The 27,920-nt window shown below is 50.9% G+C and overlaps 1 protein-coding gene across 1 annotated transcript in view; it reads right to left on the bottom strand.

Annotated features, from left to right (window-relative positions):
* The window catches only part of LOC138488151 (transmembrane protease serine 11D-like), a 942,850-nt gene that overhangs the window by 752,190 nt on the left and 162,740 nt on the right, over window positions 1–27,920 (bottom strand). The window contains exon 2 of the mRNA XM_069614932.1: window positions 10,894–10,986. Coding sequence (XP_069471033.1) covers window positions 10,894–10,956 — 63 coding nt within the window. The 5' untranslated portion in view covers window positions 10,957–10,986. The remainder of the gene's footprint in view (window positions 1–10,893; window positions 10,987–27,920) is intronic.

Below are 27,920 nucleotides of genomic sequence, written 5' to 3' on the forward strand. Positions count from 1 at the left end.
CCGCACCCATTAAACCACCATTCCAGGTAGATGAACATCCCCTCCTAATCCATTTTAATTTTGACCAATCTGAATTGAACATTTCTCCCAATCAGAATGCCCACCACTTTGCTCTTGTACTTAGCAGATGCCAAAAATTGGGTGTGAAAATGCTTGAATCTCAATCTACCTATGCCCCCCCCTCAGCCGGTGTGCCGCTTGGAGACATGCAACATCTACCCCTTGTTGCTTAGGTTCTGAAAGTAGCTTCTGCCTCTTTTGAGTGGGGTTGAAACCCCCTCACATTTTACGTGAGGACCCTGAACTTTCACCGGAAAGGAAAAGAGAAGGCTCCAGACAGAGGGGCTGGTCGATCACACCCGAAGCACATTGTCAGATTGGACACTGAGAAACCTAGAAAGAACCACAGCAAGCAAATGTGGAAAACAAACGATACATCTTGGGGTGAGACGATGGCCTGATCCCTCCGCACAAAGCCTGAGCCAATACCCAGTAAATCGTAGATCATCGCCCACCCATCAATAGCCCCGGGGAGCCCCCCCTCCAAAGCTTTGCAATCGAGCCAATGTCCTTGTGTTCCTCGTATAGTCTGATGCTTCTCCAGGGCCACAGGGATCGACCCTGCAGGTGTGCATCCTCTCTTACCAGTTGGAGTTATCATTCACCATTTGTCGCTGACTCTCCCAGACCCGTCACCAGCTGAAGCCGCAGGACCTGCGCTGCCTCCTCAGGGGTATTGCAGCGCAGTGACTTCCCATTCCAGCTGAACAAGAGACCGAAGGGGAAAGTCCATCTATACCTCACTGCTTCTGTTTCCAACTTGTCAGTGATTTGGTGGAATGCCTGCTGCTTCTGGAGAGTTAGTGCTGCAATATCCTGGAAAATCAAAAGAGACTGCCCCATAAAAGCTATAGGACCCCCACTTCTTCCGGCTCTGAGGATCTCTTTTTTTGTCATGTATGAGTGAAACCTCAAAATAATGTTCCAGGTCTGTGCCTTGGGGCCCGCTCAGAGTGTCCCCACTCTGTGCACTTGGTCGAGTACAATACCCTCCCTTGCCACCTCCGGGAACGCGGAATGAAACACCTACACCAATTTCCTGAGATATGTCCCCTCAACACCTTCTGCAGCTCCCCGGACCCAGTGGTTGTCCCATTTGTGCCTATTTTCCAGATTCTCAATCGTTGTCACCAGGAGAGCCATATTCTGCTTAGCATCAGCGAACTCCCCATGAAGATGAAGAACGTCCTCCTGGAAAGAGTGAACTGGAGATGTCCTCCATCCTGTTATTCAGTTGTTTTGTGTCCTTAGATAGTTCAGATATAGATTTCCTAATTTGTGATATGCTCCATTTCTGCCCCAATTGGGTCAGCTCCTCCTTCAGCACCTGAAAGCTCTACCGGAAATCACTCTTCCTCAGCACCTCAGATGCGTTTGCTGTACTGTCTCTAGGGACTGCAGGGGAGGGGATGTCCCTGGCGTCAAGAGACCTCTGCTCCATTCCCTTATTCTGCTGGTGGCCTGGTGCCCAAAAGGTGCTCAGCACCTTGACTTTCCGGAGTGTTCTGCGAGAGGGAATTCGCCCCAGAGAATGCCCCAGATTTGGGCCCAAGTCACACCCACTGGCTCCAATGCACCATAGCAGCCCTGCTGCAAAGCCCACCAGCAATCATAGACTTAGCCAGGGTCACTCTCCTCTCTCTGTGTACTGGCAATTTCCTCCTGGGGAGAGCTCACTTCTGCCCCCACAGGCCTGTAAAACAGAGCAGGGCGGGTGCAGACAACCCCAACTGGATGAAGCCGCTCCCCTCTTGGCCTATTCTGTTGTCCACTGCACCAGCTGGACCTCCTCCAGTGTCCTCTGCACAACACACATCCAGCAGCACCACACAGGCCATGCGGGGGCTACCCGTGTCCTCCCGGAGCATTAGGATCCCAGTGCAGGCCACTCTCACCTACACGGGAGAGGGCACCCCGCTCCTCCTCCAGCTTGTCGTCACGCTCTGTGATTGGCCCTAACAGCAACTAGACAGCACCAGCTGCACAGGGTGCCTGAGGGTGGCTGGCTCCCCTCTCCGCTCACCCACGGCTGACAGCACCAGTGGCGCCTCACAGCAGCACTGCGTCTCAGTGCATGCTCACCGCACAGGGTGCACTGCCGCCATTAGAACCCCCGCCACAGCAGGGCCTCCACCATTTCCTGCTCGGATCAGGCACTGATAAGCTCAGGGGATGGAACAGCCACCTTTCCACACCATCAGGGTCCGCGCTCTTCTCGGGGGCTGGCTCCTCGAGTTCCATGTGTGGGTAGGTGCAAAGAGCTCCCCTGGTCTATCAGAGCCGCCTTTGAGGGCGGCCATTACGTGCATGCAAACAAGGTTTTCCCCAATTCATAAAAGGAATCTAAATGTGTGCACACATTTAGATGACCTCCCCACAAAGCAGGGATTTGAATAGGAGCATATTTATGCATTCTAACGTGTGTTCCAATTTCACAAACGTGAAGCACTATGAAATATAAAGAAAAAAACATTCCCCTGCACCTGTTTGGACAGGGAGATGTTGAATGCATGAAGCGGAGGGGAATGGTCATTGCATGAGACTGGCATTTCTGAACATTAGGTGCATTTTCTAGAAGAGCAGCGGTGTAAACTGGCGATGTTCCACTCGTATTTCGATCAGGGACACAAATGCTGTTTTTCATATTTTCTGCCATTTTCCAATGACAGGGTATTTTCACACTGTGAAAAGCGCTCTTAAGCACCCACATGAGTGCTGATATCCGCTGGTGCACTAGTTCTGTAGGCACATTCTAGACCATCATGCTTTAAATGTGTTCTAGATCCGTGCCCTCTCGGAATGGTCACTGGAACCAGTAGAGCAGACAGACTGCAGGATATGGAGGTCAAGGGTTCTATTCAGTACAACATGCATATGAGGGGTCTTTGAAATCAGGGATGCAAATAACGCCCCCCGTTTTGAATCCTTCACGCCCCCAGTAACTCAGCCATCTCAAGATGATAATCCAGTTGTTTTATCGTAGATCTTCCTTCAGACAGTTCTTAGGTGCAGGTTTACTTGGGGGAGGGCCCACGGATCTGGCATGTTTCACTGCATTGACTGTTTCACCCCAACCCTCCCCCACAACTCAGTACCCTGAAAATAATAAAGTTATCCTTACCCTGCCGCCCTGAATAAAATGCTCAGAAAAAATGCGGCAAAGCTTCTGTTCACCAAATGTGGTGATGAGGTAGGCATGTACCGGACCCTATTCTCCTATAAAGTCCTTCCCTTCAGTATACACACAACTGGTGGCAACCTACCCGGTTCATGATAGTCTGAACCTAAAGCCTAGTTGTGGGGACATCACACGATCGCGGGAGCGTGTTCTCGCGATATCGCACATAACGTGATCTCGCGAGCCCGCGCTCCGCGGGAAAACGTTCCCGCTTCAGAGCTGGCAGCCCGCCAGATGAAGCGGTCGCACCACAGCGCTGCTCCTGATGAGGAGCTGAGAAAGTGAGAACTTGTAGCAGCCTTAGAGCACAGCTTCTAGGGTGTAACACCACAGCCACAGGAGGCTACATGGGGGCCCTAGGAGCTTACAGCGTGCCATCCTAGTGCACACACTTCCCACAGTGATTCAACTGGGGAAGTCCTGAACTGAACTGAACTGAACTGTAAGTGCTTGATTTGAGCTTGGGCATATAAGGGTCCACACCGGTTGTCATTTAATAAAGCCGGTTAGAACTCACTACAGCGTCCTGTCGTCCCTTAAGGCCACAACATAATTGGCAACGAGGATACCAAAAGCCCCACGGCCCAACCATGCAAGGTGCCACATCGCCCCCTGCCTTTCTCCCTTCACCAGGGACACCAGCAATTCCATGGATGCAGTGGGAGCCCCTTTTCTCCACCTATCTGGAAGCAGTGGGCGGCACGCGGTATGCCCCAGTCAGGAAGAGGGCGATGCTGTTAAATGCATTGGGGGTTGTAAATCAGCACATTTTTGCCAGTTTGAAGGCAATACCTGCGGCCGATGATGACGACGACGACGACGTCTACAAGGAAGCGACTCGTCGCATTGTGAAGAGGTTCACCAATAAGGAGAATGTTGTACTGCACAGGCTGAGGTTCTACACCCGCAAACAAGAAGGGAGCGAACCCGTGGACGACTACATCACCAGGATGAGGGAGCTGGCTTCTCTTTGCGCCTTTGGCGAAAACGCAGAACAGGTCATCTGCGACATGCTCGTCGTTCACACTAACTCTAGGAAAGTGCAGGACAAGTTCATACAAGACAAGGCCATCCAAATTGCCAGGGCGGAGGAAGAAACCTCCAGCAGACGCAAAGAGGCGGGAAGTCACCTGCCCGTGGCTGAACTTGCGGCGCTACAATGGAGAGGGCGCAGAGACAAGCAGTCCCGCGACGTCCCCAGAGACAAAGGTCCCAGGCAAAAGGAGGCACGCAAATGCTATAGATGCGCCAGCACCAAGCGCATGGCGAATGATAGCGACTGCCCCGCCAGGAATAAAGAGTGCTCCAAGTGCGGACGCGTTGGTCACGTGGCTCCGGCATGCACGTGGCGGGAGAAAACTGTTTCCCGTGTCGATGGTGACTGCGCTTCAAGCGATGATGACGATCTACAGGACAGACCCATGGTCGTCATGGTCAACGCCCCCCATGCCAGGAGGGAAAAGCCCCACTGCACCATTAAGGTTGACGGAATGGAAACGTGCGTCCTGGCAGACTCGGGATCTGACCTCACTATCCTCCCCATCAAAACATATAAGGAGATGATGGGACAAGCAAAAGTAGAGATTAGAACGACCCGGCAAAAACCGACGGTGTTCGGTGGTGCAACTGTCGACCTTTTAGGCTACATCAAAGCCCGGATCGATTTCAAAGGGATGTCTACCACCACCAAAGTGTATTTCTCACCCAAAGGCCCAGCAGTGCTGGGATGGGACGATCAACACAAACTCAGCATAAAACTAGATCCCAGCACTCCGGAACAGGTACTCATGGTCTCCTCAGGAGCAGCGCTAAATTTCAAGGAGATGTTCCAGAACCTGTTTTCTGAGAACCCAGGGAAGGTGAGAAACCTTGTCCACAAGATTCGCCTGAAACCCAACGCGATCCCGGTGAAACACAAAGTCAGGGTAGTACCTGCCACAGCGAGACCCGCATTGGATGCCCACCTTCGGAAGATGGTCAAAGAAGGAACCATCGAGACCGTGGAATCCTCAGAGTGGCTGAGTCCAGTACTTTTGGTCAAAAAGAAATCCAGCAACGACCTCAGGATCTGCATCGACCTAAGAAGCCTCAATCTCGAGGTAATCACGGATAGCTTTCCACTCCCCAGCATCAACAAAATTGTCCTGATGATGAAAGAGGCGGCAATCTTCTCTAAGCTGGACATGCGAGATGCCTATCACCAGATTCCCCTGCACAATTCCTCTCGCCCCCTTACAGCGTTCATCACTCCTTTCGGCACCTTTCAATATACCCGCATGCCATTTGGGTTGTCGTCGGCAGCATCCGCATTTCAGAGGATGATGAACTCCTTACTTAAAGGACTCATGAATGTTTCCTTCTTTCAAGATCATATCCTCGTGTATGCCAAAGACAACGAGACCCATGACAAGGCACTCAGGACAGTTTTGAGCAGGCTTCAAGAGGAGGGCATTCACCTACGCCACGTAAAATGCGTCTTCGGAGTGAGCAAGGTAGAATACCTTGGGTACTGCATCTCAATTGACGGCGTCAGTCCCAAGAAGAACCTTATGCAGGCCATAACAAAAGCCCCGGCTCCGATGTCCAAAGAGGAATTACGCTCATTCCTGGGCCTAGCGGAGTACTATGCCAAATTCGTCCCTAGATTCTCAGAGACCACGTCTCCCATGAGGGAGGTTCTGAAGAAGGGGGCAGCCTACTTGTGGGGCCCGGAACAGAACAAAGCTTTCTGTGAAATCAAAAAGAGAATTCTACACGTGCCGTGCCTGAAACCATACAACCCTGAATGGGACACCTGCATTACCACAGACGCCAGCGCGTATGGCCTTGGGGCCACCTTGACCCAGAAGAAGGGAGACACTGAGAATATTGTGGCGTTTGCATCCAAAGCGCTGTCATCATCGGAGAAGAATTACTCCACGGTTAAGAAAGAAATGTTGGCATGCGCATGGGCCGTAGACTACTTCAGATCGTACGTATGGGGGACGAGATTCAAGCTGATCACCGACCACAAACCCCTCATTCACATGTTTAGCCCGGGCGGCACCAAGACTGCACCCCGAGGCTGGCCAGGATCGCCGCAAAGCTTCAAGAATATACATATGAGATAGCCCACATTGCGGGTTGGAAAAACGCACAAGTGGACTGCATGTCCAGACTCCTGAACCAAAGCACCCCTGGTACCACATTCTTGGAAGATGAGTGTGTCGTAGCCTCCATCAGTGACTTGAGGAACGGCGAGTACATGGACCTGAGTGAGCACCACTGGCAGGAGCAGTTCGAACAGGACGATGCTCTACGGCACGTTAGTACCTGGGTTCGCGAAGGATGGCCCAACGAGAGAGCGATCCGCGAAGGCCTTCGTCCCTACTGGAAAGTGAATGAGGAAATCACCACCATGAACCTTCTCATCCTCAGAGGCGATCAGATCATCCGGCCCAGCGTAATCCGCAAAGTGATACTGTGCAGAGCACACTCAGGCCACCTGGGATGCAACATGACCAGACGCAGGATACGCGACGCCTATTGGTGGCCAGGCATGGGCCAAGACATAAGACAAATGGTCGAAAGGTGCCATGAGTGCACCAACAGTGACAAGCGCCTAGCCATGAGGCAAGCCCCCATGCTGCCCACCGAAGTCCCCAAAGGGGTGTGGCGAAAACTAGGTGTGGATTTCATTGGGCCCCTGGAGAACATGCCCCCAGAACACAAATACGGGATAGTAATGGTCGACTACTTCTCCAAATGGGTGGAGCTGACTTCACTTCAGACATCACCACAAGCACAGTCATTGAAGCACTCACCGCCATATTCCAGTGGGAAGGTCTACCAGAAGAACTCGTCACAGACAACGGAGTCCAGCTAGTCTCCAGAGAAATTGAGAAATTTCTCAAGCTCAACAACATTCGACAGCGGAGAGCAAGCCTATACCACCCAGAGGCCAATGGCCTGGTTGAGTGGGCAAACTGCTTCATCAAAGGGGCGCTACAACTGGCTCATGCCTCGGGCCTAGACCCGTACAAGACAGTCAAGGAAGCTGTAGCAGCCCACTGCCTCACCCCCAACGCCATCACAGGTGTTTCGCCATTCCATCTGCTGAGGGGAAGAAGCACAGCATCCTCACTGGTACCACCCTGGCTCCATCAAGTGAGGGCTGACGAAGACGTGGACATGGATGACATAGCGTTTTGCATGCAGCGCAACAAAGAAGCCATGAAGACCCAAGGGGACTTGCGTCGAGCCGCTCGACACACAGCAGTTAACAGAGGTGACCTGGTGAAAATACGCCTTCCCTACAAAGACACTTCGACTGGCTCCAAATACAGCAGTCCCATAGAAGTCATGGAGAGAGGGCGAAACCACATTTGCACCAGCGACGGAAGGAAATGGAATCTAGAGAGAGTGGCCATGTACCGCAGGAAGGGAGACATGGAACAACCACACTGGGATACCGGAGAAGATCAAGACCGCCAGGGGACATCCGAAAACCCTCGCCTCTCAGAAAGAGATGCCTTGGAGCCACACCATGGCAACGAGTTATCAAGCCCCAACTCTCCAACTACACTCAGGGAGTCACGGCGAAGAACAAGACAAGGAGAACTCGAATCACCCGCACCTCCTCAAGAGTACGCCAGCAATCCTGCCCCATATACAGATCTAAGCAGACCTCAGAGAGAGAGAAGAAAACCCAGCAAGTTTGCAGACTTCGTCATGGAATGACCACCCATCCTTTTTCCCAGCAAAGGAGGTGTGTGGGGACATCACACGATCGCGGGAGCGTGTTCTCGCGTGATCGCACATAACGTGATCTCGCGAGCCCACGCTCTGCGGGAAAACGTTCCCGCTTCAGAGCTGGCAGCCCGCCAGATGAAGCGGTCGCACCACAGCGCTGCTCCTGATGGGGAGCTGAGAAAGTGAGAACTTGTAGCAGCCTTACAGCACAGCTTCTAGGGTGTAACACCACAGGAGGCTACATGTGGGCCCTAGAAGCTTACAGCGTGCCATCCTAGTGCACACACTTCCCACAGTGATTCAACTGGGGAAGTCCTGAACTGAACTGAACTGTAAGTAAGTGCTTCATTTGAGCTTGGGCATATAAGGGTCCACACCGGTTGTCATTTAATAAAGTCGGTTAGAACTCACTACAGCGTCCTGTCGTCCCTTAAGGCCACAACACTAGTCCCCAGTAGATCCTTATCTCAAGGATTGTGGTAGCGTCTGTCAGCCCAGTTGTGTGAGGTTCCAGAGCCACAAGAGTGGGAGGCTGGACAGCAGTCTAGACCTGCATCCCTGTATACGTTTATTTCTATTTATTTTATTGTTTTTTTTATAACGTGACTAATACCATGCCTGAGTTCGGTTTCTAAGCGCCGATTCGGGATATGAACCTCTGTGGTTCTGCGGGGTCTTGCTTCAAACACCAGCATGTTGCCCCTGTGCTATCCTCCGTTCATTAAGGTACCCCATGCCTGAACTAGCCCAGCCTGCTTGTTTCCCGTACCTCTTGGGTTCCTCTGCGTTTGGATTGGGGTCTCCTTTGGATCAGGGACTCACAACTATCCCTGTTCCTCTCTTCCACCTTCAGTTGATCTCTCTACTACTATTGTTCACCTCCAACTTCGGAATTAAGAGAAATTCACCTCTCCTTAAATTCACCTATTTCTATCTGTAAATACTTAACCTTTTTCCTTCAATATGTTTGCCGCTGTCTCCTGGATGAAATTGGTAATCCCCTCCACCAAAGCTCCTAGATTTCTCCCTGACTTTCCCAATCTCCACCTCTGAATAACATTCGTCAGTCTCAGCTGCCAATTCTCCTACCTCCACTACTATACCTTCCTCCTGCACTAAGATAATCACCTCCACAATACTCTCATTCCACTCTCATTCCTTACTCTTTTACCCTCCTCCAATATACTCTCACAGGCCTCTTTCTTATACCCCATCACTTGCTTCTGTTCTTCCCTAACTCCCGACCGTGTTTTACCTCATCCTAGGTGTAAATCAACCTCCCCCTTCCCCGTACCTCCAACCTTCTCCAGCTCTCTGCCACCAACCTCCTCTGGGGAGTTTCCAACCTTCTGCTTCAACTTACCTCCAGCCACCTATAATGATTTCCCAACCTCATCATTCTTCTCACCACCAACTTCTTCCAACTTCTCCTCCTCTAAATCCTCTACCTTCCTCCTTCACCACAATCCGTTCTTCCAGCCTCCTCCTCCAACTGTTATACTTTTTCCAGCAGTTGTCCTCCATCTCACTCCACTCTCCATCCTTCCTGTACTCCAATAACCCACACACTGACTGAGTGATGAGTTCCTTTAATAGTGCCTTAATCCTTCCCGTAGGAGGGCTTTTCCTGGACCTAGTTGCAGCTTTGTGGGCAGAGGTGGGGTTGCACTTGAATGGCTGATCTCTCTTCCTTTCTCTGCCTGGTCTGGAGTGGGGCTTTCTAGGACAGAAGCTACACCAGATGGAAGGCCATGTTGCATCTCAGTTTACTTTGTGTTTATTTCTGTCACCAACAGGCCCTCTCAGGGACTTGAATTGGTGGATCTGACTACACTCTCAAGATCCAGGCCAGTGAACTCCAAATGACTGCAAAGGTGTGCATCAAAGGTGTTTTTCCTTTCCCATCCCTGTGTACGTTTGATTTGCCCATTGTATTTTTTCTTAAAGGGGTTCAATCTGCTTTTCTCTTGGGTTTTGGTAGCTTACTGTATGGTTTTCTGCCCCTCTAGCTGAGTCTGGCCATGGTGCGCAGAGATCTATAATCTATTATATGCGGCATATTCCTGCTAAGCTGCGAGAACGCAGTGTGGAGTCCCAGGGGATCTGCTGTGTACCTTCTCCAGAGCCACCATACATACGCATAAGGAGTCGCCAGTCCTTTGCGCAACCTCAGTTCTTGGTACTCCAACACAGTCAAAATACTCCTATATATACATTCCCTTAGATAGAGGTACTGTCACATTGGCATGTTGTTATGGCACCAGTTGGTCTGGTGAATAGCAATTAGCTCCTGTCAGCTGTTACCGCCAAGCTAGTCAGGCTCTTCTAGGCTGAAAGCGGGAACTAAATAGCTCCCAGACATTTTAATCTGTGATATAGGATTTGGACCTGTTGGAGTAGGGCAGGATTAACACTTGAGGTGCTAGGATTTGATTGATATCTGGTGTGCCTTTCATAGCCACCACCTTCTATGACTGTGGATTATTATCTGTTTGGTTATGATAGGAATCTCGTCTGTTGAAGTTAGGATAGGACTGACATGTTTTGGTCAGGACAGGATTGTTATGTGCCGTGTTTAAGATAGAAATTGCACCTGTTGTGGTTTGCATAGTTTTACAAACTTCTGGAGGTTAGCTAGAACATTCACCTGTTGAATTTAAGATAGGATTACCACTTGTGTTTGGGATGTGATTGACAATGTTGGGGATTGGAACAGGATTTTAGCTTGTGATTTGCACAACCCTATGGGTTAAGTTAGTATCCATGCAGTGTCACCTAAGAAATTTGGTTTCAGGCTGTGTTTGGATGAGAAGAACGCAGGCCATAAGAGTTGAGAGAGCCTACCAAGGTATAATATTTTCATCTGCCATATATTAATAGTGTAATACTTTTTTGATGGGAGAAGCCAGCACGGTGTACATTACCTTTCTGTAGATTAACTGTAGATTGCTGCTGCTAGTATCTCTATTGGGGCCTGAGGAAGCCATTAAAGATCCTTTCCTTTGCAGTGGAAGGTTCTGGAAAAGAAAGGAAAACACCATATATTTTTTATATAAGCTTTCAAACAGCAGTAATCCTAGGTTACTCGTCAAAACCTCTTTGTTAAATATTTTACTGAATCTATACTGAATTCAGGTTTTGTTTTTTTCTTTGGCTTAATTAATTCAGTCGTGTATTCCTTTGCTTGAAGCTCTTCAGCAAACTGGCTTCAGCCCCCTCACCAGAAGAAAACCCTATGGGTTACATCACCAGGGCATCTGAACCTTGGAAAAACTGGGCCGACAGACCATTCACTTTGTAGTGTCCCAATATAAAATCACACAAAGCTATGCAGCACAAGACAACAGTGACATATTCAGATATCAGATGTCATCTACCGCCTGCTTGAGTACTCTTGGAACAGTACTGCCTTTCAGCATATATGTCAAAATCGCCTCATTCCTGACATTTTGCAATACAATATTAGACAAGCAACATACTCCATCCTGGTAAATGGTATCTGAGTACTTGTAATATGTTTTCATAGGTATTTCAATAAAAATGCTTTGTTAAAGAGGCAGCATATGCTAATTTTCAATTTATGATGTGCCCCTTTAATTGTTTCTCCTCCCTCATTAGCCATTACTTTCACGTGAGTGCTTTAGCATTTCTTCACTTTCTATGAATCCTTCAATTTTATTTTTACTTTCATTAGGAGAGTTCTAGCTTTTGACTTTACCTGCTGCCACGTAGTTGACATTGATCAACACATTAAAGAAATTGCATAATCCAAAGGTTTACAGAGGAATGGGTACAAATTGGGGCCAAAATAGCAAACAAGTTGTTTTGAAGTAAACTAACGTTGTCAGGATGGTGCTTACTCAGTATGAAGTCAATACATAGGTCAATTTAAAAAGCAGTGTCACTTAGGAGAGTACAAAAGTATCCAAAACAATAAAACTCTCTGGTTTTGTTAAGCCCAGGCCCTTATCTCTCCTATAGCTTAAGATCATAAGGAGCACACTCACAGGGCCTCATTACACAGACGGCGGTGGACCAAGGTGCTATTAGCACCTTGGTCCATGCCGGTAAAATACCGGCACCGCCTTGGTGGAAAGGGGAATTACCGCCCTATTCCAAGGTTGGTGGGGCGGTAATTCCCCCTTCCCCCATTGCCCTTCCCCATTCCCATTTTTGCCCCATAGGGCTTAATGGGAATGGGGAAGGTGCTAATTACGGCACCGCAAATTGCGGTACCGTACCTAGCTCCCTGGTCCCTTTGCGGGTTGGTTTTTAACGCCTGCAAAAAAGCAGGCGTTAAATTCTCCAACCCACAAAGGGACCTCGTAGTAAGGCGGTAAGGGTTAACGGTCACCGGTACCATTAACGGTGACCGCTAACCCTTACCGCCGTCCGTGTAATGAGGCCCACAGTCTCAAAATTGAGAGGTCCACTTACACTTCAACCTGCTTTATCTGAGTGTCCCCTGGCCCAATCACAGACTCGGGATAAAGGGGTGCCCACACCGTTCTTTCTGCTTTCTGTGGCCCTCCTGGCATATTTAGCCTCAAGTTTAAGGGGTTAGTGCACCCTTCCTCCTCTGGATTTCACAACCACACTAGGGCCTGGTGGCTGTTTTGTGACCCAAGATATCTTGGAGTTTAACCTGCCTAGGCCTGGAGCCCCAGAAAGACAGGTGGCCACCATAGGTTCCCTCTAGTGATCCTTCTAGGTCACTTGTGACTTTCCTTTGTCAGGGCATTGACCCCCTTGATCTCCAATCCCAAATGGCTCACCTCTTGCCTTCTGTCTTCAATCCCGTGCCTAAGGAACAATGATTCTGCCTCCTGGTATACGCCCTTGCCACTCTGCCACATACTTGTCCTTCCACCCACCTTCTTGCTCATTATGCGGTCTTCCTCCTCCATAATGCTGCTCTACTCCTCCACACCACTCACTTCCTTCACCTACTTCACCTCCTTGATGTTCTGCCAAATGCCCCCTTCATCTCCATCACCTTCTCCTTCCAGATGTTTTTTCACCCTCCCACCTGTCTCTGTAATTCTTCATCTAGCTCCTTTTACCTTGTTTCTCTCCCTCTCCTTCTTACTCCATCTCTCCCCAGTGTGTGTCAACTAAGCAGTTCTTCTTCCTCTCCCCAGTCACCTGTTTTACGCTCCTCCTAACCTTCTGGATTTTTCTGCTTCCAGCCCTCGGCGTGTCTTACTTATTAATTCATGATCGTTCGCTGGCTTCTCAATCTCCTGGCTCCACTCCTCCCCCCCACCCGAGTCCCCTGCCTACACCTTCCACCTTCCCTAGGACTTCTCACCCCAGCCATCTGGCTCCTTCTCACGGCCCTCTGGGTCTCTAACTTCACAACCTTCAAGGCCTGTCTTTTCTCAGGCTCTTAGGTCTTTCCTTCCTGAGTCTACCCGGCCTACTTTCCCCCAGTACCATGGGACTCAATGGGAATGGGGATTTACTGAATTCCGCCTCCGGAATTCCCGGGTCACCGGGGTCAAAATGCCCCAATAATTCTGGGAATCACAGAGGCGGAATGGTAATACGAGTCTGGCGGTAACCTGCCGGAATTTCAGGCACCGCAGGACTCGTAATGAGGCCCATTGATTTGACTCTAGAATCCAAGGTTGGATATTTCCCTTTTATCCTCCTCATCAGAAAATGTCCATGAGCTCTAACAGAGAGGCAAACATCATGAAATGCAAGATTGTAATGTTATAGGACTGCCAATTGCAAACCTGCGGCAAGCATTTGTGCCCCGACCTGCTTTCACTATCAATTGGACAGGACCATTCGACTTCTTGGAACTTTGACTCCCTTGTGCGCCCCCTGGATGTTCTCAAGGCAAACATGAACTATCCAACATTGCATCTGCTGCCAGAGTTCATAAACTGGGGTTATGGAGCTTCCTCGAGGCTAGATGAGTGAGGGCATCTTGTGAAGGGGAGGGTTTATTTAGCCTGTACCTGTGTGTGCACAGTGAGAGCATAGCCCTCATTACAACACCGGCGCTAAACCATGGCGCTATTAGCACCATGGTTGGTGCCGGTGTTGTAACGGGTCCGCCATGGTTCAATGGGGAATTATCACCCCATTCCAAGGTTGGCGGGGCGGTAATTCCCAATTGAACCATGGCCCTTCTCCATTCCCATTTTTGCCCCATAGGGCTCTATGGGAATGGGGAAGGCGCTAAGTACGGCACCGCAAATTGCGGTACCGTACTTAGCACCAGGGTCCCTTTTCGGGTCCCTACTTTAACGGCTGGTGTAGACCAGCCGTTAAGGTTGGGTCCCGCAAAAGGACCTCGTAGTAAGGCGCTAAGTGTTTAACGGCGCTGCAGCCTTTTACAGCGCCGTTAAACACTTAGTGCCAGGGTCGTAATGAAGCCCTATGTTTGTGCACATTGGGCCTTATTATGACCCAGGCGCTAAGTGTTTAACAAGCCGTAAAAGGCTGCGGTGCCGTTAAACACCTAGCGCCTAATTACTTGGTCCCTTTGCGGGACCCGACCTAAATGGCTGGTTTTACCAGCCGTTAAAGTAGGGACCCGCTAAGGGACCTTGGTGCTAATTAAGGTACCGCAATTTGCGGTACTGTAATTAGCGCCTTCCCCATTCTCATTGAGCCCTATGGGGCAAAAATGGGAATGAGGAAGGGCCATGGCGGCATGGGGAATTACCGCCCCACCAACCTCGGAATGGGTGGTATTCCCCATTCTGCCATGGCGGACTCCAGCATGGACCATGGTGCTAATAGCACCATGGTTTAGCGCCAGAGTCCTAATGAGGCCCATTGGCCTTCTGAGTGTTTCCGGTCTGCTTGAGACAATGGCCCTCATTACAACTGAGGTGCTAAGTGCACCAACTTTACCACCATGGTGTAAACTACGTTTACACCATGGTGGATGGCGGATTTACCGCCCCATTACAAGGTGAGTGGGGCGGTAAATCCCCATTTCCCATTTTCCCTTCCCCATTCCCATTTTTGCCCCATAGGGCATAATGGGAGTGGGGAAGGCGCTAATTACGGCACCGTAAATTACGGTGCCGTAATTAGCACCAAGGTGCCTTAGCACTATGGAACTTAACGCCTGCAAAAAGCAGGCGTTAAGGTGGGAATCAGGCGTTAAGGGTTAACGGTGGCGTTAACCCTTAACGCCTGAGTTGTAATGAGGGCCAATGAGCCAGATTACTGGGGTACACATCCAGGAATTTCAGCCCAAGACTCCATTGCCTGACGGTGCAAACGCTCCAAAAGGCGCAAATAAGCAGAGCACCTGAACACATTAGACAAAGGTTTGAGAGTGCTCTCTATCTGCCAATGAGCACACAAATAAAGGTTAAATAAGGGCTAGGAGGTTTCCTTTCCAGGGCAACCTTTTCTCTGAATCAAAAAACTCTCAGAACTTGTGGCACTTTACTTAGGGTAATGGCTGGAGTCACCAGACAACGCCGCCCCCTAATCGCCCATTCTCTGGTCCTTGTTTCACACTTTTTTACAATGTGCTTATTTTTGAGAAAGAGAGAGAGAGAGAGAGAGATTTGCATATGATACATGGGTACAGCTATTAAACTAGATGTAGCCAGTGCATTATATACCAATCTAGCGCTCTATCCATGTGTGTGTGCCTCTCTCTCTCTCTCTCTCTCTCTCTTCTCTCCTCTCTCTCTCCTCTCTCTCCTCTCTCTTTCACGGCTGGTCTTTGTCAGCCTCTCTATCAGTGTCCGTCTGTGTCAGTGTTAGTCAATCTCCATTAGTCTTAGGGCCTCATTACAAGTATGAAGGTAGCCATGCCGCTATTAGCAGAATGGCTACCCCCATACCGGGTACCGGGTCCAGGTTCCTGAAATGGGGAAGTACCGGGCATTCCGATCTTGGAGGGCCCGGTAATTCCCCTTCCCGGGAACCGGGACCCGGTACACCCCTATTCCTATTCGAGCTCAATGGGCTCAATGGAAATGGGGAGGTTGCAAACAACAGGCCCGTTAATGACGGGCCCATTGTTTGCATCCTGGTCTGCTCGCGGGGCCCACTAAGGACGCCTGGTAAAACCAGACGTCCTTGGCGGGTCCCGCGAGGAGACCTCATAATGGGGCGGTAGAGGGATAACGGGGCCTGCATCTCTACCGGCCCTGTTATCCCTCTACCGCATAACTCGTAATGAGGCAATAAATCTCCATTAGTGTCTGTTCTGTTAGTGTCAGTCTCTGTCACAGGCTCTTTAATGTCAGTCTCTCTGTCAGCATCAATCTCTCCCTGTCAAAATCAGTCTTTCTTTGCCAGTGTCAATCTCTGTCAGAATCTCTCTAAAAGCTTCAGTCAATGGGGTCATTACGGGTTTTCTGGTATTCCGGGCTAATTCCACCTGAATACCGGCAAACGCAATTACCGTTACAAGCACTTGTCTGCCGGTAATACCGACAGATTACAAGCGCCGGTATTCCTGGTAAATCCCCATTTCATGGAGTCCCAGAGAACTCCATGGGGGGATTTTCCACAGATGCAGCATGGTATTACTGTGCCGGTAATACAGGCAGTTTTTTGCCATTAGGGCTCAGTTTTACATCCAGCTCCCAGCTGGAGGTAAATCCTCCACCCCTACTGACCGGTAAAAGTGCGTGGCTTGGAGCCATGGCAGTCGGACGTGCTCTGTGAGAGCTCCCGGCTGGTGCCACGTCGCCATCAAAAATGCCCGTGTAAACATCAGATTTTCTCGATCTGCCCGACTGCGACCGAGAGCTGAGTCGCTGCGGCATGCCTGGGCTGCATAACGAAGCCCTACTAATGCGGATCGCATAGATCCACCGGCCGCGAAGCGCCGAGAGGACGCGGGAGACAAGATGGCGGCCTCCTCCCAAGCCCGGCTCTGATCTCGGGGCCTGGGGGTGGGAGGCGGAGCATTCCAGGTGCGGAACTCGGCCCGCGGGAGACAGCAACTTAGCTCCGGCGTCGCCCCTGAGGCTCGCCGGCATCCTTCCGGGACCCTTCTGCACTCGACGTGGGATTTGGCCCCTCCCCCACCTCCCCTGCTCCGGGGTCTGGTGGAATCGGCGGTCCTCCTTCTCATCTCAGCCCCGCACTCCGGCTACTGCTCCAACTGCTCCGCTGGGGCCGGCGCGCCCGGGAGGTGACCGTGGGCCTCCCCGCTTCCCCCCTCCCGCCCTCCGGACAAGCCCAGACTCTGCCTCCTGTCTTCGGCGGGGGCGGCATCCTGGACCCAGTCCCCAGGCCAGCGACCCCGCGGGACGTTCCGTAAAGCCGCCAGCTTTGGACCCGGACAGAGGCCCTAATGTAACAGCCGCCCAGGGGCTGCGACGTGGACACTCCTCGCCGAGTCTCCTCTAGCTGCACCCCCCTGCCCCTGCCGAGGTCTGTCCTTCCCCCTCAACAGCCAACATGCAGCGGGCGAACGGCGCCCGGTGTGGACGGGCCGGCTCGCCTCAGGGCCCACAGAGGCCGCATCCTTCAACAGAGCTCCCAGGGGATATTCTCACTTGACGACCCCCCCCCTCACGCCGCATCAGCAACGCACCCAAAGCTCTCCCTCCTTCGTTGCCCGCCGCGGCCCAGGTGGTGGCCGTCGGGCCCCCCAATAACTTTGGAACGCCTCCCCCCCTTGTGGCATTGAAGCCACAGACAGGAGACTCGGCCTGCTCGAAGGTCTCCCCACGCTCCTAACCCTGCGGGTTGGGCTCACGCCGGGGCACCCATCAGCTCCTGCCCCGCACCTCTGGGCTCCTGGACTCTCTTTCGCCACACGCTCCTGGCTCACTCCTGGAGGGGGGAGACAGCCTTCCCAAGTCACTGCCACAAGGTAAGGCGGCACCTGCCGCATCTCGCCCCACCTGGACGCTCTGCTGCCCTCCGGGCCCGGCTGGTTGCCCCCCGCCTCTGTCCTAGTTGCCATGTCCAAATCGGGCAAAGCCGCCAAGCAGACTGACATTTCCACACTATTAACCATGCCTACTGGGGGGGAAAAAAGCAAGAGGGGTGAGCGTATTGAAGCTGGGGCGGGGAATGGCCCCCCTGATGACCAAGCATCACAGGCGGTCACGAAAGCAGACCTCCATGACCTCCTATCGGCCCTCACCAGGGAATTCCAGAAGGGCACTGAAGAAGTCAAGACCCAAATTGCCCAGTTGGACAAGAGAGTGGGGGAGGTGGAGGCAAGAACCGAGGAGATTGAGACTACACTATGTGAGCAGAACTTTGAGATCGGAGAGGGGGCGGACAGGATTAGGGCCCTGGAGTGCAGGTGTGAGGCTCTGGAGGCTAGACAAGAGGATGCCGAAAACCGCTCGAGGCGGAACAACATCAGGATCCGAGGAATCCCAGCTGCAGTCTCGGAGAAGGATCTCCCATCCTATGTTTCTGATCTCCTCCGCCACATCATCACCCTCCCTGATGGCTCAACCCTGGAGCTGGACAGAGTACATAGGGCTAGACCCAGGCAGAGGCCCAACGGGGCGGCTGATGTCCTGGTCAGGGTCCATTTCTACAAGCTCAAGGAGGAGATTATGCAGGAGGCCAGGGCCATGGGTCAGATCCACTTCCGCGACTCGGAGATAGCCCTGTTTCAAGATTTAGCTGCACCCACCCTAGCCAAGCGAAGAGCTCTTAAACCCATGACGGATTGGCTACGGGAACGCAAGATCCCATATCGCTGGAGCTTCCCTTCGGGCCTCTCCTTCACTTGGGATGGAAAGCCTCAGCAAATCCCATCTCCACGGGAAGCGGCAGCATTTATGAACCCGGACACGGAGGAGGAGGCCCCAAGGGGCCCGGCCCGCTCTACCGAAGGGGCTGTGGGGGGGACTCTTCGCTCCTGGTCCCAGGTGGCTGGTCGGCGCAGGATGCGCGGCCCTCTGGCAAGGGGGAAAAACACCAATACCCACTGAGAGCTTGAACGGCCCAGTTCCAAGCTTATCCTCATCAGAGCTCTACAGCAGCCGCCTGACCGCCCCCTGGGAGCCCAGACTTTAAACCCGGAGCCTCACAATTATCCAGTCCATCCGGGTCACTGTGGAGCGATCCTCCAACTTAACAAGCTCGTTGGCCGGGGCAGCCCGCAGCGCGCTCTCTTGAGCTGAGAGATCTTCACCACTACAGAATGAGACCCCTTGGTCTCCGACACAGATGGCGACTGTGGCCCAGCCGACAGCCCTGTTGGTAGAAGGCTGGTCTGGATACCTTTATTTGTTTGTTGTTGTTGGTTCTGTTCTAGTTTATGTTACTGGTTCTCCTTGGTCGGGGGGAAATGGGGAGCTGGAGCGGGGGCTCGGGCGGGGGGCAAGGGGGAAACAAAAGTCAAAATACAACCTGACGGGGCGCTCTCCTCCCTGCTCGGTAGCTCCGGGGCAGTGGCGAGAGGGCCTGCCGAACCTGTGGGGTTCCCAGCGCCGCAATACAAAAGATGCAGGGTAAAGTCGTTTTCGAACCCATCCAATAATGTCTCAACCGGATAAGGAAATCTCGTTCCTGACCTGGAACGTTCAGGGTCTGAATTCCCCCCGAAAAAGGAAGTCCGTGGAGCATAGACTCGCCCAACTGGCACCCGACATTATTTGCTTGCAGGAGGCGCATCTTCTCAAAGGCGACGAACGCCGCATAACCTTTCAACGCTACACCAAAAGATTCTTCGCCTCTGCGGATCTTAAGAAGAGAGGGGTTGCCATTCTACTAAGCCGGGACTTGCCCCTAACCAATATAATCACCAAGCGTGACCCCGAGGGTCGTTATCTCCTGCTAAAAGGCCTCTTGGTAGAACTACCCATCACCATCGTCGCTATATATTGCCCAAACACCGGGCAAAGCACATTCCTCCGGAATCTTCTACCAACACTTGCTGCCTTCGCTGAAGGTCGCGTATTTATAGGGGGCGATTTCAACTTAACCCCCGACCCATACCTGGACAAATCGCTCCCTCCATCGAAAGAGGATTTCAGCAAGGCCCTTGCCATGGCAGAATTCTTAAGGGAAACCGACACTATAGATGTGTGGAGATTGGCCAACATGGGGAAAAGGGACTACACTTTCTTCTCCCACGTGCACCTGGGTCACTCACGGATCGATCTGCTCCTGATCTCAAGCATCCTTATACCCTGCGTCGAATCCATCCAAATCGGGCTTAGAGCCCTCTCGGACCATGCTCCAGTCATATTGAACTTGAGGGTATCATGCCTCCCGGAGCCACCCCAGAGGCAATGGAAACTGCAAGATCACATTCTATCGGACATCACAATCAGAAAAGAAATTGCGGAAGCCCTCCAAAATTATTTCAGGGAAAACACCACCAAAGATTCCTCATTGGCCACGATCTGGGACGCCATGAAACCTGTCATCAGGGGCACGGCGAACGACTGCACAGCCCGACTCAGACGACGTGGCAAGCTTCAACAAGACGCACTGGAAATGGAGGTGGCAGAAGCGGAAAGCATCCTTAAACGTGGCCCGAACAGGAAAGCGAGCCGCATGCTCCAGAGGGCGAAGCGCTCCCTAGAAATGCATCTGGCCGACAAAGCGGCCAGGGCCCTAACGTACACTAAACAGTTTTATTATGTGCACAGCAACAAAGCAAACCGGCTCCTGGTCCACAAACTAAAAAAGCTACAAACAAGAAACCTCATCCACAGCCTCGCTGATGCGCAAGGGACCCTCCGCTACTCTATCAAAGAGAAAATTGAAATTATGGCTTCTCATCACAGAACGATCATGTCGGGTGTTCCCACGGCCGAAACAGCACAAGCTAAATATCTGGCAGAAGCGCAAATCGCCGTTCCATGCCCGCAACTTGAGGCCCTGGAGGCCCCCTTCTCGGCAGAAGAAGTCAGTGAAACCATAACTAAACTGAAAAATTCTACCCCTGGCCCGGATGGGCTCACAGCCCAATTCTACAAAAAATGTTCATATATCCTATCTCCCCACCTGGCTACCCTATTCAACTCATTCCTATCCTCAGGCACGACCACCCCCTCCATGGAAGAGTCGATAACCGTCCTACTGCCGAAGCCTGGAAAGGACCGGAGCCAGTGCGCCTCCTACAGACCTATCTCCCTTTTGAACTATGACGCAAACATTTTCACCAAAACCCTCGCGAACAGGTTGGCCCCCTTGCTTCCTTCAATTATCCACCCGGACCAGACGGGATTCATACCCGGTCGCTGCACCCATGATAACATAAGGAGAACCATCAACGTCATCGACTCTGCCAACAGGAGGGGGCAGGCATTGATGGTATTATCATTGGACGCACACAAAGCCTTTGATATGCTTGACTGGGGCTACATCCGAAACTCACTCTCACATTTCGGCTTCGGCCCAAACTTCATAAAATGGACATTAGCTAACTACCAACATCCCTCCACCAGCCTCAAGATGAATGGAGTCAGGTCCGAAACGATCAAAATCTCAAGAGGCACTAGACAGGGTTGCCCCCTATCCCCCCTGGTATTCGCCCTCTCCATGGAGCCATTCGCGATCAGGGTTCGCCACAATGCAGGGATCCAAGGTCTGGTAATCAAGTCCCAAACATATAAAGCCGCCCTGTACGCTGATGATGTCCTTCTCACTTTAACCAAGCCAGAGGAATCCATGAAGGCCCTATGGAAGGAACTGCTAGAATTCGGGGAAGCCTCAGGTTTTAAGGTTAACCTCACCAAGTCTACAGCACTAAGCATCAACCTACCTAGCGAGCTATTATCAAACCTGGAGAAAGAATACCAGATCCCTTGGGCCAAAAAGAACCTCCCGTATCTGGGGGTCCAGCTTCCCGGTGCTTTCAGCAGATTGTATAGAGCCAATTTCCCGGCACTTCTGAAAGAATTCAAAGTCGATCTCATACACTGGCAAAAGCAGGAGATTTCCTGGTTCGGAAGAATCACGGCCTTGAAGATGAACCTCATCCCTAGACTCCTTTACCAATGCGCTGCCATACCCACCACAATTCCGAAGCAGGAGATCCAGAAGCTACAAAAGAACATCATGAGTTATATCTGGGAGGGGAAACAGCCGCGCATCCCGCGAAGGGTCATGCTCCGGAGTCGGGAGGTCTGGGAGCGCCCGATGCTGCATGATATGTTCTGGCCGCACAGCTCTCGCCGGCGTTCGCTTGGCTCCCCGCCACCACTAAACCCCGCTGGCTGGAGCTGGAGGAGGCCTGGAGTCCAAGCCCGATAACCTCGCTGCCACACCTGAAGGAACTCAGCGCTAATGAAGGCAGGGGACCCCTGGCGGCAACTGAAAATACAGTAAGGAGTTGGAAGAAAGCGGCGCGACTGTGGAACCTCCGCGGCACGACGGGCCCACTCACCCCGGTTTGGGGAAACCCAGAATTCACCCCGGGCTGTAATCCCAGGAATTTCAGGAGATGGAAAAATGGAGGACTGGAGAGAATACAAGACTTCTATGAAGATGGAAACCCCCTGGACTTCGAGGCCTGCAAGGCGAAATTCGACATGCCGGAGAGCGAGAGATTCAGATACACCCAGCTGCGCCACTGGCTCTCGGGCAGGGAGATTAAGCGCCACGGAAGCAGAGCCCTCACGGCCCTGGAACTCACCCTCACAGGGTCCCCGCCAAAGGGAAGAATCTCCATCCTCTACAAGCTCTTGGACAGAACGGACCCATCCCGCAAGGAGCCATATATGCTAAAGTGGGAAAATTACATTGGGAGGTCTATCGATTTGGAGGAGTGGAACCACATCTGGGCAAGAGCAAACAGAAGCTCGAAGTGCGTTTCCAACAAGGAAGGGGCATTTAAGGTATGCTTCAGGTGGTATCGGACCCCAGAGACACTCAATAAATGCAACCCCACGATTCCCCCGGCTTGCTGGAGAGGATGCCCAGACAAAGGCACCCTCTTTCATCTGTTCTGGTCATGTCCCAAGGCTACTCAATTCTGGAAATCAGTGCTGGATCACATCAATAAAATCACAGGACTCACTATCCCATGGGACCCGGGCATCGCTCTATTGGGATCATGCGGGGAGGGCCAATTCCCCCTCACCGGGCACAGAGCAGAGCTATGCTCCCACCTGCTGACGGCCGCAAAAATCTCCATAGCTAGGCTGTGGAAAAACCCAGAGGGCCCGGCAGTACAAATGTGGTGGACGAAATGCTGGGACATAATCGCAGCGGAAAAAATAACTGCCCTCCGGTTCGGAAATAGAGACAAATTCTCCCAAACATGGGCTCCCTTTATGGATTTCACCCAGAAATTCCCAGGTTTAGCACGACAACCCCCCTCCCTGCGATGGATGGACAAAACTGAATAAACATAAAGGGGACAACGCAGAGCTGGAATACAGATTGGCCTAGGGTCCCGCCGGCTAATAAACCCAGGAATGAGGCATCAAGGCCAGGATAAGCTGACGCTCGCCGCTGCCCGCGCATGACTCAATGCCTAAAGAATATATAAGGATCCCCTTTTCGCCCGCCTGTAACCCATCACTGCCCACCAGGGCTAGACTAATCGCTTGCTTCTCCCCTTGAACTGCCCTCTGACCTGTTATTATTGTTGTTTGTTTTGAAGGACGTGGTCCTTGTTGTTTTACTACTTGCACCTCTAAGCTCAACCGCGCTGCCTGCAGCGCTCTTTATGTACTCGCAGCCACTCGATGCAATGCATGTACAAAACCAATAAAAATATATTTGGAAAAAAAAAAAAAAAAAAAGTGCTGGTAAACGTTATTGCTGGCACCTTTACCATGTACTGGCCAACTCATATTGAGCCCCAATTATGTCCGTGTGTGTCTATCAGTGTCCATCAACGTCAGTGTCTTCTTTCTTTCTTTCTTTCTTTCTTTCTTTCTTTCTTTCTTTCTTTCTTTCTTTCTTTCTTTCTTTCTTTCTTTCTTTCTTTCTTTCTTTCTTTCTTTCTTTCTTTCTTTCCTTCCTTCTTTCTTTCTCTCTTTCTTTCTTTCTTTCTTTCCTTCTTTCTTTCCTTCCTTCTTTCTTTCTTTCTTTCTTTCTTTCTTTCTTCCTGGCTGTCTACAGGTGGGGGAGCCAATTGGTTGTGTATGTTTTGTGTCAATGGCATGTGAGCGGTGCAATAGGGTTGTGTGTGTGCATGCACATGCCCAGTCCGCATTGCACAGACATCCTTATTCTTTGTATTTTGTACATTTTGTGGGTACGTGCAGATATTTCTTAGCATTAAGGAGGTTGATTTCTCAACGCTCTAGGTAAATTTGGTAGTGATCAAGTGATGAAGCTGCGTCGCTCTCAGAAAGGATACCAAGGTTACCTGCCTTTGGAGAGGGGGAAAGCAAATCGGTGGGACAAGGATGGGAGAAGGAAGAAGAGGGGGCCATTTGATGCAAGCATGTGGGACGCTACAGTCTTAGAAGGGTGAAGAATTAGACAACGAAGTGCCATCCAATGGTATATCTGAGAAAGGTGGACAGACATGCATGTTGTTGAGAGACCGGGAATGGAAGGAGAAGAAGATATGTGTATATCATTCGCAAAGCGGTGCAAGAAGGTGCCAAAGGAAGAGATGAGTTAAACAAGGGAGGTGGTAGAGAGGTTGAAAAGTAAAGGACCAAGGATGGACTCTTGGGAAGCACTAGCAGGAATAGAGATAGGGTCATAGTGGCCATGTTCCACCAAGATGGGCAAGGGTCAGAAGGACAGAGGTGTGGTGTAGCATCTCAAAGTTAGCTGAGAGATTCAGGAGGATTAGGGCAGAGGAGAGATTATTATGCAGAGGTCAGAAAGTTAGCGATGTGGGTGAGGGCCCTTCTGTGGTGTGATGGTTGCAAAACTAGACTGCAGAGGGTCACCGAGATGGCTGTCTAAGTAGGTAGGGATTCTGTTAAAGACAAACCATTTGAGACATGCCATAGTCTGAATGTGAGAGTGGTGACAGAAGGTGAAGAGACAAGGAGCATTGAGGGAAGTGCTAGAGGGATCAATGAGATTTGAGTTTGTGGGTCTGCCAAGAGACCTTTTGTGGGTGGATGGGTGGGTGAGTGGCTAGTACATGATCGGAAGCGGAGAATGGTGTGGAGGAAATAAGGAGAATGGTCAATGGGGAAAGGGCATGCAGGAAGAGAGAAAGAGGTAAAGAGAGAGCAAGTAATAGTAGTTGTAGATAGAGAGAGTGGTGCATTGTGGAAAAAGAGCGGGGTCTAGGGGGGAGTGTGGTGATGTAAAGGGACGGGTGAAGCAGGGAGGGCACTTCTCAGGACACCGAGTTGGGTAACAGTAGTTAGGGCAGGAACATCGGAATATGAAAATAAATGCAGATAACCAAAATGACTGATCACCAGTCAGAAGGCCACAAGCATCCAAAATTCTGTTATACTATTTACATAAGGGACTTAGGTAACCAAAATGCTGCAATGAAAATACATCAGGACCACAAAAATGCTGTAATGCAAATAAATCAGTGCCACAGGTAACCAAACTGCTATAATGCAATTAGGTTGACTACCAAAATGATGACGTACAATTTTAATCACCCCATAACAAATCAAAAATGCTGTAATACTATCATATCAGGGCAATAGGCGACCACGATTCTGCAGTACAGTTCACATCAGGGCCATGGCTGACCAAAATCTGTAAAACAAATACATTGGGGCCACATGCAGTCAAGATGCTGTTAGACAATTTAAATTATGGCCATAGTCCACCAACAACTCTGAGCATAGTACAGCCTATATGTATTTGCGGTCAACAGGAAGGGACAAAAGGGCAGATCGCAATAGTAGGTAGTCAAGGGAGATGTAACTCATACTGCAGAAGAGGTGACCGAGCTGTAGGAAGAGGGACACGTAGGACGTGTAGTAGGGCCAGTGGTCCGGCCAGGATAGAACAGGTCCAAAGCAGAGGTTGAAGTGAGAAGCAACTATTGGGAACTGGGTCCCCCCACTTTTATTGTTTTATTGCTAACATTTGTACCATTTTTAAGAACATTGTATACATTCTGGGACTGTTCATTTTGCTGCAAAAGCATGCCTCCTATTTCCAATCACTTCACTTGGGCTGGCGCTTGACTGGACAGCAGTGGCCCAATGCATTACACCTTGCCACGTGGTGCTTTTCAGGTCTTGTCTGGGAATGGAGGGGCCAGCATGAAGAGCTTGTCTGCACATGTGGGGAAATATGTTGTATATGAGAAGAAGCTCACATTCATCACATGATCATTCATTTTACTCTACTTACAAGTTATGCAGAATGTGAACGGCCAAATCACACATCCCATCCCTTTGGGATGAATGCTTGGCCCCCTTTAAAATGCTACAGAATCAAAAGTGTTTACATTTATTGTTCACCTAAACTCAACTCCCCCTGGACCACTCTGAAGCCGTAATCTGCATTTCCAACAGCACCTCCAGAGCTTGGACACAGGAATTGGGGCAAACTTGACAAATAACTGTGCGAAGCTAAAAGTCAGTGGCCCTCATTACAAGTTATGCCGGTAGCCATGCCGCAATTTGCGGCATGGCTGCCGGCAAAACCGCATCCGTGTCTGTGGGCCTCATTACAACTCAGGCGGTAAGGGTTTTACGGCGGCGTAAACAGCGCCGACCCTTACCGCCTGAGTACGAGGTCCCTTAGCGCCATGGCGGACTTAACACCTGCTTTTAGCAGGTGTTAAAATCCATGGCGCTAAGGGACCATGGAGTTAATTACGCCACCGTAATTTACGGTGGCGTAATTAACGCCTTCCCCACTCCCATTATGCCCTATGGGGCAAAATGGGAATGGGGAAGGGAAAATGGGAAAATGGGGATTTACCGCCCCGCCAAGGTTGGAATGGGGCGGTAAATCCGCCAACCACCATGGCGTAAACGTAGTTTACGCCATGGTGGTAAAGTCACGGCCCAGGCGGTAACTTACCGCCTGGGTCGTAATGAGGCCCAGTGTCCTCGGAATGAGGATTTACCGGACCATTCCGAGTCCGGATGGCCCGGTAATTCCTCATTCGAGGACACGGACACGGTTCATCCCCATTCCCATTTCAGCCCCCATAGGGCTGAATGGGAATAGGAGAGGGAGTAAACAACGGGCCATTACGAGATGGCCCGTTGTTTGCTCCATTTTCCCCTCGCGGGACCCGGTATGCACGCCTGGTTTTCCCAGGCATGCTTAACGTGTCCCGCGAGGGGAACTTGTAATGTGGCGGAACGGGTTGAACGGCGCTGCAGCCTTTTACGGCGCCGTTTAACCCGTTCCGCCAGGGTCGTAATGAGGCCCAGTATGTTCTCGCCTCCCCTTGAATTTCGTTCATGGCTACTCCCCCTGGACCACTCTGAAGCCGTAATCTGCATTTCCAACAGCACCTCCAGAGCTTGGACACAGGAATGGGGGCAAACTTGACAAATAACTGTGGTAAGTTAAAAGTCAGTATGTTCTCGCCTCCCCTTGAATTTCGTTCATGGCTAAAACTAGAGGTTTCTGTTCCACTTTTCTTTACAAGGGAATTATTATCAATTTAAAGAGTGTACTTTTTTTCTTTTTGTATTTTTGTGTCAATGGTTAAATAGTAAACCTTGCACAATATTAAAATGTTACAAACTAACAAATTTACAAAAATGTACAACCATAATAATCGATTTCATAAATAGTTCACTGTAGTCAATTATATAGGGGCTTTCTGTTAGATAGGTCATCCCTTATCGATTTCATCATAGCATCAACTAACATCATAAAAAAAACAAGTGGGCTTCATTATGAGTGTGCTGGTCGCGGTAACAACGGTGCCGGTAAGCTACTGGCACCGTTGTTACCGGACCGGCACACTCTGAGTTCTGCGGGCGGGTGCCGTCCCACCCGCCAGGTCTGACCTGGCAGGCGGAACGGCACCCAACCACAGACCTTGACGGATGCACCAGCACTGTTGCACACAGTGCCGGTGCATCCGTCCTCCCCATTCCCACATTCCCATTGAGTCCTATGGGACTGAACTGGGAACGGGGAATGACTTTTTCTGACACCAGGG

This window comes from Ambystoma mexicanum, chromosome 9, assembly GCF_040938575.1.
Source record: "Ambystoma mexicanum isolate Mex_15411 chromosome 9, UKY_AmexF1_1, whole genome shotgun sequence".
Lineage (NCBI taxonomy): Eukaryota > Metazoa > Chordata > Amphibia > Caudata > Ambystomatidae > Ambystoma > Ambystoma mexicanum.